Source organism: Semicossyphus pulcher, unplaced genomic scaffold, assembly GCF_022749685.1.
Source record: "Semicossyphus pulcher isolate SPU_LCO1_2020_fin unplaced genomic scaffold, fSemPul1.0.p SCAF_11, whole genome shotgun sequence".
Taxonomy (NCBI): Eukaryota; Metazoa; Chordata; class Actinopteri; order Labriformes; family Labridae; genus Semicossyphus; species Semicossyphus pulcher.
Window position 1 is genome coordinate 11830298 of NW_027211615.1, and position 12344 is coordinate 11842641.

At 42.9% G+C, this 12344-nt stretch overlaps 1 protein-coding gene across 2 annotated transcripts in view; it reads left to right on the forward strand.

Annotated features, from left to right (window-relative positions):
* Positions 1-11886, forward strand: part of grm1a (glutamate receptor, metabotropic 1a) — a 36910-nt gene extending 25024 nt beyond the window's left edge. The window contains exons 5-9 of one of the 2 annotated variants that reach the window (XM_069685966.1): positions 1193-1439; positions 2049-2217; positions 4155-4281; positions 7004-7940; positions 9446-11886. In XM_069685966.1, the coding sequence (XP_069542067.1) occupies positions 1193-1439; positions 2049-2217; positions 4155-4281; positions 7004-7940; positions 9446-10262 (2297 nt within the window). In that variant the 3' untranslated portion in view covers positions 10263-11886. The remainder of the gene's footprint in view (positions 1-1192; positions 1440-2048; positions 2218-4154; positions 4282-7003; positions 7941-9445) is intronic. The other variant, XM_069685974.1, reaches the window with a different exon arrangement.
* The last annotated feature ends 458 nt before the right edge of the window (positions 11887-12344 follow it).

Consider the following 12344-nt stretch of genomic DNA (forward strand, 5'->3'; position numbering starts at 1 on the left):
TACTAAAGGGTTAAATGTATTTCTATTTCTCTCTCTGTTTTTCTCCCTGAACACTCTCTCCATTTGCCCTCAAAAGGTGATCATGGTAAATTGTGTTCCCGACTCTTAATAGCAATCAAATCACAATTTGAAATCACGCACCACAAATCCAATCAAATATTAAAAAGTAATTAAATAAACAATGAAATCAAAATTCAATTCAAAAGTTAATTGCTAAGCATGCTTTTAATTAAATGATTAATTCGATGAACTAGTGGTTTGTGATGACTGTTGCTCAGAGCAGTTGAATCATAGTTGCTTTTTTTTTATCTCTCTGTAACACATTTTTACATATCACTTTTATTCCAAAGACCTTCGAGGTGGTAAGTGCATTTTTCCAGCCACTACTATGCTGATAACTTTACTCAGAATTGCACCTGCACTCTGTCAGCGTTCTCCTCTAAGACAGGAAGAGTCTGATTGATGCTCTCTTTAACGCAACGCTCTCTGTAATGCCTTTCAACCGCAGTTTAGTCAAATGGAGAGATGTGTCGTTGCTGGCAGACTCATGGCCAAAATCAGGATTGCATCAGTCAAACTCTTAATACACCGGAACACTGGCCTTGTTCGTATTGTAGGAGGAATAAAAAGAAAGTGGGCTTACAATTTTACACAAAAGCCGCACAAAGGAATGGCTCACCCTGACCACTGTTCACCCAAGCACCTGAAAGAGATGATTGCAACAAATCACGTTTTCTTTTCTACTGTATGTGCATGATGCCTTCAAAGACAACACTTTTCATGCATTGTCTAAGGAGGCAAAGAAATCTGTTTTAAATGTTCTCAGAAATATCTTCATACAAGGATGTAAAACATGAAACATCTACTTTTAATTAGAACCTCACATCCTCCAACATGAGGAGGTTCGACTGTGGGGACTTCAGATGACTAAGAAGTTGGCATCTGCAGAGATTTTCCAAGACATCTGTTTCCTATTGAGCTGTGGAACATTGTGCTTTGATTTCCTTGTATGCTAATATATTTTGCTGCAAAAGAAGTTTCTGTTTTGCAGTAAATACTGGTTCAAATGTCTCCATGCATTTTGGAAAACACCACATAGTATTTTATCCTGACAGTGAAACTGCACTTTAAAAAGAGAACAATAAAGCAGAAAACTTAAAGTTCTTATTCAATTTTTTTCCCCCTCTAACAGGAAATGAGAGTCTGCAGGAGAACTATGTTCAGGATAGTAAAATGGGCTTTGTCATCAATGCTATCTATGCCATGGCTCACGGCCTCCATGATATGCACCAGGAGTTGTGCCCGCGCCAGACGGGGCTCTGCGAGGCCATGGACCCTATTGATGGCAGCAAGCTGCTGGACTACCTGCTGAAGACGTCCTTCAGAGGAGTCTCAGGAGAGGAGATTTATTTTGATCAAAATGGAGACACCCCAGGAAGGTAAGACGATATGGAAGGTGGTAAGAGTGTAAAAAAAATGAACAGATTTCGTACACCAACGTGGCTGTAATCTGCGCGTTTCTCCCTTTATAAAATGCTCTTGCTCATTAGCAAGCATGCACATGCACACATGTGCACCAATCTTGGGCACGAAAGGATGTAATTAGTTTGGACTGGAACAGATTCAGTGGATTGTCCGCTGTGGCAGCCACTTTCATCTCTCTGCAGTCCAACAGACAGCGTTTGACAGTGAGAAAACACAGCCGTGTCATTCCTTCGTCAACTAGAGGTCAGGTGGAGCAAATCCTGGATCAGTTTAAAAATGAGGCCACAGTGTGCACAGGCACGAGCTCATGATGCCACACTAACAGGGTTGTAAGCTGTTTAAGTGACTTTGGATAAGAAAAAAGGTTTGCTAAGCTGTTGAGTTGTTATCATTAAATTACCTGTCACTCTCTCCTTCTTCCTCCCCTTTATATCTTCCTCTTCCTCACCCTCTGTGTTAGCTCTTCTCTGTTCTACTCTGTCGTCTTATTTTTTGATCATTTCTCACTTAATAAACGCGTTCCTGCTCATTACGGTCTTCTATCCCTCCGTCTGTCCATCCAGGTACGACATCATGAATCTACAGAGTGTGGAGGAGGGGCGCTACGACTACCTAAACGTGGGCTCCTGGCATGAGGGCATCTTGAGCATCGACGACTACAAGCTGTGGATGAACAGCAGCGACATGGTCCGCTCGGTCTGCAGCGACCCCTGCTCAAAAGGACAGATCAAGGTAGGGATTCAAATTTTCCTTCGGCGTTAAAGAGCTCCATCAGGATACATTTTGTCTGAAAAGGTGAAAACTTGAAAAATCAATCGTCATTAACAGTAGAGAATTAGACTTAAGACTGGGGGAATGGTCCAAAACTCTCTAGAAGTGCTAATTCAACACTCTGTCAGTGTTTATAGAAGTAAACAGCATCAGTAGTAGTAGTAGTAGTTTCAGACTAGTAATAAGTGAGAAACTTTCGTCCCTGTTAAAGAATCCTCCAAGTTTCTTAAAGTAAAAGCTCTTCTTACTAAGTGTCTACAGCTGTGCTAGCGACTCACTGAGGCTGTATTTCAGCAGATAGGGGCATTGAGATAAATGACATCAGCATACTAGAATGCTAGTGTTTAGCAGGTAGTGTCTACAGTGGAACCATGCATCTCATTTAGTCCAAAAGTGTTGGCCTACCAACACTTGTAAAGCTCACCAAATATGTCTTATCTTTAAGGTTTGGCCTTTTTTTTTTTTATTTAACCTTTATTTAACCAGGAGAAATCCCATTGAGATTAAGAACCTCTTTTTCAAGGGAGTCCTGGCCAAGATAGGCAGCAGCAAATACAAAACACAGTTACAAAACTACAAAGTTAAAACACAAACAAAAAGACAAATAAAAACACTGAGCAGAAGCATTCATATACAGAATATCTCCAAAATCCAACACAGCTTTTTTGCATTGAAAGAAAAACACAACTTGTTTCGGAAATAAAAACCCAATTTTAGCCTCAGAGGCCATACATAAAACAGTAGGTCTACATTTTAAGGGGCCATTATGTGCCAGACTATTTCTTGCCCAGGACCTGGAGTTTCTCGCCTGCTATTTCTGTTTTTATTACACTTGTGAGATATAAAATGTTACTTTACTTCTTGCTGGTTAATTGCTGGTGAATTTGATGCTTTCAGACAGAGCAACGCTTGCTGTTTCCCCCCCGTTTCTAGTCTTTACACTGAGCTTCGTTAGCTGGCAACTGGAGGAGGCCTCAGTTGTACCCGTCTTATCAGCTAACTCACGGCATGAAGGCCAAAAAGCTTATTTTGTATCTAAGAATTCATGAAGGAGGAACACAAAATGTCATGGCAATCGATCCAAAATTTCTGGTGGTGATAGAGGACAAGTCCCTTTGGTTATATGAATGTATGTTTGACCAAAGTGGTAGACTGACTGACCATCCGACATTGCCATCCCTTAGCATGGCTGAAAATGAGCACAGTTGAGGCGGAGATGGTATTTCCCCTGTGCTCCAAATAACTTTTTTTTTACTGGTATCTGTGTCACAGCTTGGACGTGATGAACCATTCTTGCTATGAATCTTGACGCCTACCATTTTTTCTTGGGTGACTCTGTCCTACATTTTGGAATCCTGCTTCATCAATTAAATATCATGTGAAAGGTTTCATGAAGGACATAACCATTTAACAGCACGTGATTTCTAAGTCCAATTAAACATGATCAAAAAAGAAAAGAGAGAAGGCGGGTTCAGGACAGTAGATATTAAAGATTATCATACAAAATGTCCTGATTTGCTTCGACTGGAGCCATTTGTTTTCAGTCTACAGTAGCGATACACTAAGTCCCCCTTAGGGAGGGCGCATCCTCCTTCCTGCCGGCTCACGCTTCCCTCTCTATCTGCTTTGTTTCTTGCCCCACTTATCACCCTGCTTTACATATCACAGCTTCACTGGGAGCTGAATCGAAGAGCAGCTGGCCTTGTTTTATAAACACTATGTCTGGGGCTCAAGAAAAAAAAAAGCACCATTAAATCTTCTCCTTTGATGTCCCTGTGATGCTGATTAGTTATTTAGGTGTAAAGATGTGCTCCTTGTCATGGTTTGATTAGTGTTGTGACTACTTGATTAGATGCCTGTGACCCCATATCTCAGACATGCGGCCTCTCCATGTGCAGGTGATTAGGAAGGGCGAGGTGAGCTGCTGCTGGATCTGCACCACGTGCAAGGACAACGAGATCGTCCAGGATGAGTTTACCTGCAAGGCGTGCGATCTGGGATGGTGGCCCGATGACGAACTGGCAGGTAGGTGGAACTAACCAGCTAACACTAACCAACCCTCAGTCATTATTGCACCAGTTTAATGTTGAGATGTTCCGATACCATTTATTCTGTTCCCAATACCAATTTTAAAACCTAGACTTGAGTATTGGCCGATAACGAGTACACCTGAAAAACCCCTGAAAAACCCTGATCACTGATTTTTTGCCAATACCTTCCTGTTGCTGTTTGTTATTGCCACGCAATAATTGACCTTTAACCTGTTGAGTTTTTGGGGCTAGTTAGTTTTGGTATCAGAATGGTGTATTGATTGGCATACCTCCTTATCGGAGGCCGATACTGGTATCTATAGGAGCAACTCTGGCTTCATGTTCATGCTGCTAGCTAACCTACCTTTTGCCTGCTCCATTTTCAGGTCTTGTGTAATTCAAAACACCAATCTCACTTAAACAGCACACATCCTTTCCCTCGGACTATATGTGCTGCAAAATCAACCTCCCCCTCATAAGCCTGTTCGCACTTCACACCCTGACACCTCCTTTCGCTGATGCTGTTCATCATCCAGGTCCTGTGACCCCGCTCCCTCCGCGCAGCTCCCCCACAAAGTGACACCGCTCACTTCCTTTCTCCCCGCTCTTTGCCTTGTTTTGACCCAGAGGTTGTTTTGACAGCGATTTATAGAGTTGAGACGAGCTCTCAGTTCCCAGGTGTAAAATCCTATTACTGCCATGAGAGGCTTGGGGATACATTTCGGCAGTGTGTCGAGGAAGAAATTCTCCCTTCACTCTCATTACATGTCACTATCTGGAGAATACTAATAAAGAGAGGTGGTGTCCTATTCATAGACTGTCCATATGTTCAGTTATCTGCTCATATAGGGCAGGATTTAGGAAGTCAAAGTTACATTTGCCAAAGAGTGATGTTTGTTTATGAATTATTCAGTGTTCCCAGAGCTTCGATATGAAAGTTTCAGAGGAATAACGGATTTGAAGCTTGTATAAGAATAGATACAAATAAGAGGGTTTCAGCTCTGCCACCCTTGTCCGTATGCAGTATGCATGCAGTGTGGTGTCTCGGTAAGCCAAGTTGGGTTGGTGGTCAAAAAAACACTTCCCTGCAGTGTGCTTCAGACACTTTTGCAGAAGTGTTTTAAATAATATGTCAACAACTGGTTTGCACCTTCATTCTCACATTAGCATCTATTACATTCTGCGTGGAAAATAACCAACCTACTGAAGGTAACATTTTAAAATTTTAGATTCCTCCTGATTTGACACACTGGGAGTTCTCGATTCAGAGCAGAAGCGTGTTCCTCCCTGCATAGCCGTGCTTGTGTTGGCAGTGAGAGTAATGCTATTAGCAGCAGCATGTAATTTATGGAGTGTTAAGCTGGGGAAGTCTAGGGATGTCACTTTTCTCCCATTAAGCTGTACAAACTTCCTCTGTGTGTTGGATGACAAGCATGCAACTAGTTTATCATGACAGAGTTGACACACTTGCCCACGTGTGTGCACATGCACATTTGGCATAACATGAAAATGAGAAAGACATTTCACAGAATCTGTGTCGGTTTTCTCTCGCCCACCTAGAGTCTCCCACCTCTCAAATGCTGCAGATGTAGCCCGTCAATGCCCTTATCCGATGCCATCATTTGTTAGAACCTACACATATGGCTGCCCTTTTGCAAATATTGGTTTAGAGCAGAAAGTAAATCTAATTTCAGGTACATTTTCATGTGACAACAGCAAACTATAGTGCTGTGGTAGCAGGGGCTATTACGTAAGTCAAAGCTAGCAAATGTCACCGACCGATACCGATACCAGTGTTGAGGATCGGGCGGTATCGGAGCTTAAGTACTCATACTTGTACTGTAAAACTAGCTTGACGTTAGCCTCCCGTTAGTTAAGCAGGTAGGCGGAGAAGGAGCACTTTTCATATAAAGGCTTAGTCCTCACAGACTAGCACTAACATATACACTCTAAGCTAACAGAGTGTAACATAAACATTAAGGCAAACTAACTTACATATTCATGGACGCACACACAATAAATAGAGTCTGTCGGCGTTCACTGATGTCTCCGTAGAAGGTGCAGTCCGGGCATGTCTCCCTCAATGCCGTGTTTGGGGGGGATGCGCTGTGTAGTGCTGCATTATATATACAGTATATTCAAAGTTACAATAAATAAAACACAAAATAAAGCATTTTTCATGTTATAAATCAGTATCTCTCAGACGAGCCCTGTAACTGACTGGCGATCAGTCCAGGGTTTACCCCACGTCTCGCCCAGTGAGAGCTGGGATAGGCTCCAGCCCCCCTCACAACCCTGAAAGGGATAAGCGGTATAGATAATGGATGGATCTCTCAGACACAGGATGTTAGCATGAGTTGAGCTGTTGCTTACGTTAGCTTAACTTGTTTCTTGGTGTTGGCTTTCATTCAGCTTAGGAATCCTACAGTGCCATAGCCAGGCCATTTAACAATGATGAAATCATATCAAATCCATACAGGGTTAGTAAATATATCTAAAAAAAAATTTACCTTTTCTATTGCAATGGCACTGGAGTGGTGCTCAGTATCGCCCCATACTCAAGTCTAGGTATCTGGAATGAAAAAACGCTATCGGAACATCTCACATCTCTTTCTGGTTATTGGTCCTTTTAACTTGTCTCAATGTACCTTTCATTCACTAAGATGTACAACTGTAATGCCAAAAGATAAATGGAACATCTGCTCTGCTCTTTTCAGGCTGCCAGCCCCTGCCTCTGAGGTATCTTGACTGGGCAGATGTGGAATCCATAGTGGCGGTGGTTTTCTCCTGCGTGGGCATCCTGATCACCTCCTTTGTCACCTTTGTGTTCATCCAGTACCGTGACACACCTGTGGTGAAGTCCTCCAGTAGAGAACTCTGTTATATCATTCTGGCAGGAATCTTCATGGGCTACATCTGTCCATTTACCTTAATCGCCCGTCCTACGGTGGCCTCATGCTACTTGCAGCGGCTCCTGGTGGGCCTCTCGTCTGCCATGTGCTACTCTGCTCTGGTGACCAAAACGAACCGCATTGCCCGCATTCTGGCAGGCAGCAAGAAGAAGATCTGCACCAGGAAGCCCCGGTTTATGAGCGCCTGGGCTCAGGTGATCATCGCCTTTATGCTGATCAGTGTGCAGCTCACATTAGAGATAACACTCATCATTCTGGAGCCGCCTGAGCCCGTCAAGTCCTACCCGAGCATACGTGAGGTCTTCCTCATTTGTAACACAAGCAACGTAGGCATGGTGGCACCACTGGGCTACAACGGCTTGCTAATCATGAGCTGCACCTATTATGCCTTCAAGACGCGGAACGTCCCAGCCAACTTTAACGAGGCTAAATATATCGCCTTTACAATGTACACTACCTGCATTATCTGGCTGGCCTTTGTGCCTATCTATTTTGGCTCCAACTACAAGATCATAACCACATCCTTCTCCGTCAGCCTGAGTGTTACAGTGGCACTGGGGTGCATGTTTACGCCTAAGATGTACATTATCATTGCCAAACCAGAGAGGAACGTCCGGAGCGCCTTCACCACGTCTGATGTGGTTCGAATGCACGTTGGAGACGGGAAGTCTGCGGCTCCATGCGGCAGCAACAGCTTCCTGAACATGTTCCGCAGGAAGAAGCCTGGATCTGGCAATGCCAAGTGAGTAACCTTTGATGTTGCTGCATTGTGTGTTGTTACCTGGGGTGATATGATGCCTAAACACTCAAATGGGCAATGGGTCGTCCAAAGATGGCAATATTTTTTTTGAATAAATTTATCAGCAACTACCAAAGAAAATGCAATCCCCTCTTTTCACTGATATCACAAGAATATTTGAGTGTTTATGCATGCAACGGTGCAATTTCTATGTTCCAGTAGTCGTCATTATGTAGGCTAAAACTCAACTGATACAATCCTTTAGAAATAGTTAGCACTGGAAATTGATATACATGGCGCATCCCCCTCCCCCTGAGAATGAAACATGATCAAAGAAAGAAGCTAAATTTAAAAGAAAACTCAAAACATTGAAGCTAATATGTTAGCCATTATTAAAGTATAGATTTCACACATTCCAATTAGGTATAAGACTTGCATATAACTTTCTTGAGATCCACAGCAGTGACACATGGACAGGTGTCTAAAGTAAGGAGTGGGGCAGAGTGTGAGAGTGATCCCAATATGTTTACATGTTGTCTCTCACCCTTGTTATGCAGCCTTTCTAATCTTCTAACCCTTTAACACTCGAAACAGAGCAGCATACTGTCTGCAAAGTGTCCAGGCTGGCTAATCTTTTGGCATGGGTGTCATGGAACTGCTTTCCTGGAGAGCTGCACTGTCAACTGAGACACTGGCATTTTTTTTATATTATTATATAACCAGAGGAAACACTCACCAGCCTGAGGATTATGAGTTTATCACTTTTGCCATGTGCAGTCCACAGAAAGAGGAGTTCTTAATGAAGGATGTGTTAATTAGGCTTCATTTTAAGGTGTAAAATCAAGCATACATGTAGCAAGTAACTGTTCTTTATTTAGTCGGCTCTCAGCTTAAGTTTCTTGACATGTTTGATGTTCAACAACAAAGCCGTAAAGGACTCACTTGATTCCAGTAACTTGGCAGAAACATGTTTTTGACACTGCAGCCCTCCAAGAAGGAGCTCTGGCACCCTGCTGCTTCTGGTTTATCTTGAATTAACCTCCCATTTAACTTTTCTCAGCATGAACGCCCCTCCCCTCCCCATCTTTCTAACTAATCATACTAGAGCCAGACGTACCCAGATCATTCTGCACCAAACTCTGTGTCGTCTTCAGGCCAGTTCAGGCACAAACTGACATACTTACTCCAAACGCATGTGTCCCATTTTAACTATAGCGAGTAGCTAGGACAGAAGGAAATGAACACCTTATTCTGTAAGCTCAGTGTTTGAAGCAATTGGAAGATCATAATGCTGTCTTCAGCACATTATGAATCAGCGGCTCCTCAGAGCTCAGGAGTGAACCCCTTAGCAAAGCTGTTAATGTGGTTAGAAAGTATTTTAACATGCATCAGAAATGTTGAAATGCTGCTGCTCTGTTGTGTCATGTTGCTGCTCTGTTGATGTTGTTATTCTGCACCCACCTCCCGGTTTCCTGTGTTAGTAACTTGGGTCTTTATCTCGTTCATAGTTCTAATGGCAAGTCTGTGTCATGGTCTGAATCAGGTGCAAGACACCCTCCGAGGGGGGGGAATGTGTGGCACAGACTGTCTGTGCATGTGAGGAAACAGGAAGCCGGCTTGAATCAGACGGCGGTCATCAGGCCCCTAACTAACACCCCCGACCCCCACAGTTGTGAGCCCTCCTCCCGCGACCTTGGCACAGACACCCATCTCCCACAAGAACCGCGCGGCGCAAAACCTCTGTACAACCTGGCCGAGGAGGACGACGAGGGCGATTCGCAGCGCCCCCTCTGGACCCCGACTTGCTCTGGACAAGGGCTGGAGTCAGAATTAGATAAGCCGGCTTCTTATTTGCCCTCTCACTTGAAGGGCTGCACTACGGAGCGTTTGCAGGGGGCTGTGGTGGACACACACAGCTCCCATGTCCCTGCGATGAATGACTACACCAACAGGGAGACAATCCCTGCCAACGAGCCTTTGAGCTTGACACCCTCTCAGCTTTCTCTGGCCCCAAAATTGGGGGCGTACGAGGAGGAGGGGCCCGAGGACGAGGAACTGGACCTCTTACACAGCTACATTTACGATGCCAAGGAGGAGGGGGAGGAGGAGGACGAGGACGGGGACAGCGAGGATTTAACTCAGAGCAAGCCAACTCTGGAGGATTCCCTAGCTCTGTCGCCCCCCTCCCCCTTCAGAGACTCTGTGTGTTCGGGGGACTCTCTGAGCGGCTCCCCTGCCATGGAGTCGATGCTCGGAAGCCCTCCGAGCTCGATCTACACCTCAAACATCCTCCAAGACTTTGCACACAGCTCCTCAACACTGTGAGAGCAGCACTGACATGCATTGGCGCATACAGATTCACATGCACACATATACTGATACATACTGCACAACCACATGATTTTATTATCATCTTAGGTTTCTAACATCTAATTTTTGCTCTCTCATTTGCTTGCTTGTATTTATAACTCTGCTTTTATCAGTAAAGGGTTAACAAAACTTAAGTAGAAAAATACCAGGAGTCATCCATGAGTGCTTACTTTCCTGAAGGGCTGTCATATCACAAAGCCTTTCTGTAAAATGTAAAGCAGGGAACAGTGCCAAACCTAGTCAGCTCTCATGCCAAAATTTTGATGAATTAAGCAACACTGAGAATAACAATAGGGGATGTAGCTGTGGCGGTGCATTTTTAAGTGGTCTACGACAAACAAACACAAAGGGAAATACAATTCTATGTGTATATACTGTATGTGCACTGTAAAGTACATCCAGAGGCTAAACTGGCTCTGGGGACGGCAATAGCTCAAGTGCATTTCATGCCAGTTTTGATTAGCTCTGCTCCTCTCTCTGCTGCACATGTGCAGGTCTGTTCATGTGTGCAGCGGTCGCAGCTGCAACGACAAGCTATTCGCTTTTCGCCTTTTCTCACTAATTATTTTCACCTCAGCTTTCTCTCGTTCGACCTCATTGCAATTTAAATATTACAAGAGATTATCTATTAAGAAAAGTGCAGTAAGTTGGTTGAATATACTTTTATGTGTTGCAAGGTGTGCTCTACATCACAAAAAAAAAACTATCACTTAACTGAGATTTTGCTGAAGATATGCGCTGTATGATACATGATATGGAAATAATGTGCCAATCAAAGTTGTTATCCTACATCCCTGCTTTTGATTTTGATTTTTTACGATGTAGCTGATACAGGTTAGCGTGATTGTAGATGGTCGGACGTTGTGTATTCAGTTTACACTCACTCATAACCCTGAGAACAACTTTTACGAAAAGACCTACTTTTTTGCTCTACATGCCGTGTTGATATTTCTCATGTTTTCTGAGTTTGCTGTGTCATTGTAATGAAAACACAGTACTTGTACAAGTTCTCAAAGTTTGTAATACTGTTAAGCCATCTCTTGTTTTTCACACAGGTGGTATGTTTGTAATACTGATAAATGTTTCTATATTTAGAATGTCAACAGAAAAAAAGAGTTTATACATTTTGAAACTGTCCTCAGATACTTGTCACGGAGCGTTGTGTTTGGTTTTTGGGTAACTTTTAAGCTAACTTGAGTCGACTGTATCCTCTTGAAAATATTCAGTTGTTAAAGTAACCAATGATTAGTTGCTTCTTGTAATGAGATTATACATGTTTCAATTTTGCTTCAATCTTGCATTATAAACTTAAGTAGTTTACTTGAGGTTAAGTTTCTTAGTTCTTTATCTATAAGAATGCAAATTATTTCAAGTACAAGCCTATACAGTACATAGTACAATTGTATTGTATTTCCAAATGTTTTTAGTCTCTTATAGTGTAAGTTGTTAAATGATTTTAACCAGTGTAAGATATACGAGGGTGCCACCTGTTTAACACTGTCAAATCTAGAATGACATAGGCCTTTATGTTTTGGGCAAGCTGAACAATGCTGTAAAATAAAAACTATTTATATTAAAAAGACTGATTAATGTCTACAGTAGTCAGAAAAACTGGGTCGTCATTAGGTTAAACTGCAAAAGTCCTTGTTTCAACAGTTTTCAATCACGGTAATCAGGGATTCTTAAAAGGGGATTTCAAGGCACGGACCAAATCAAAGTCACCACAAAAAGCCTAAGTGGATTTACAAAATACTTCAGCTGTGAGCAAAAACGACTGTAGCGCTGCAAGAATTGAAATCTTAATGGAAAAGCAGATTCAGTTTACATGTCAATGGAAACAGCAATACACAACTCCTGCTAGCTAGTAGCTGTCGCCAAGGTTAGAAAAAGGCACACAACACAGACAATAGTAGCCTACTTTCACATCAGAAAGTCCTCTTCCTCCTGTCCGCCTCGTCGTCCTAATTATTGTCCACCACATTTGGAATTAGCATCCTTGATCCTGGAAATAGCATAAGTTAGCATTAGTTTGTGATA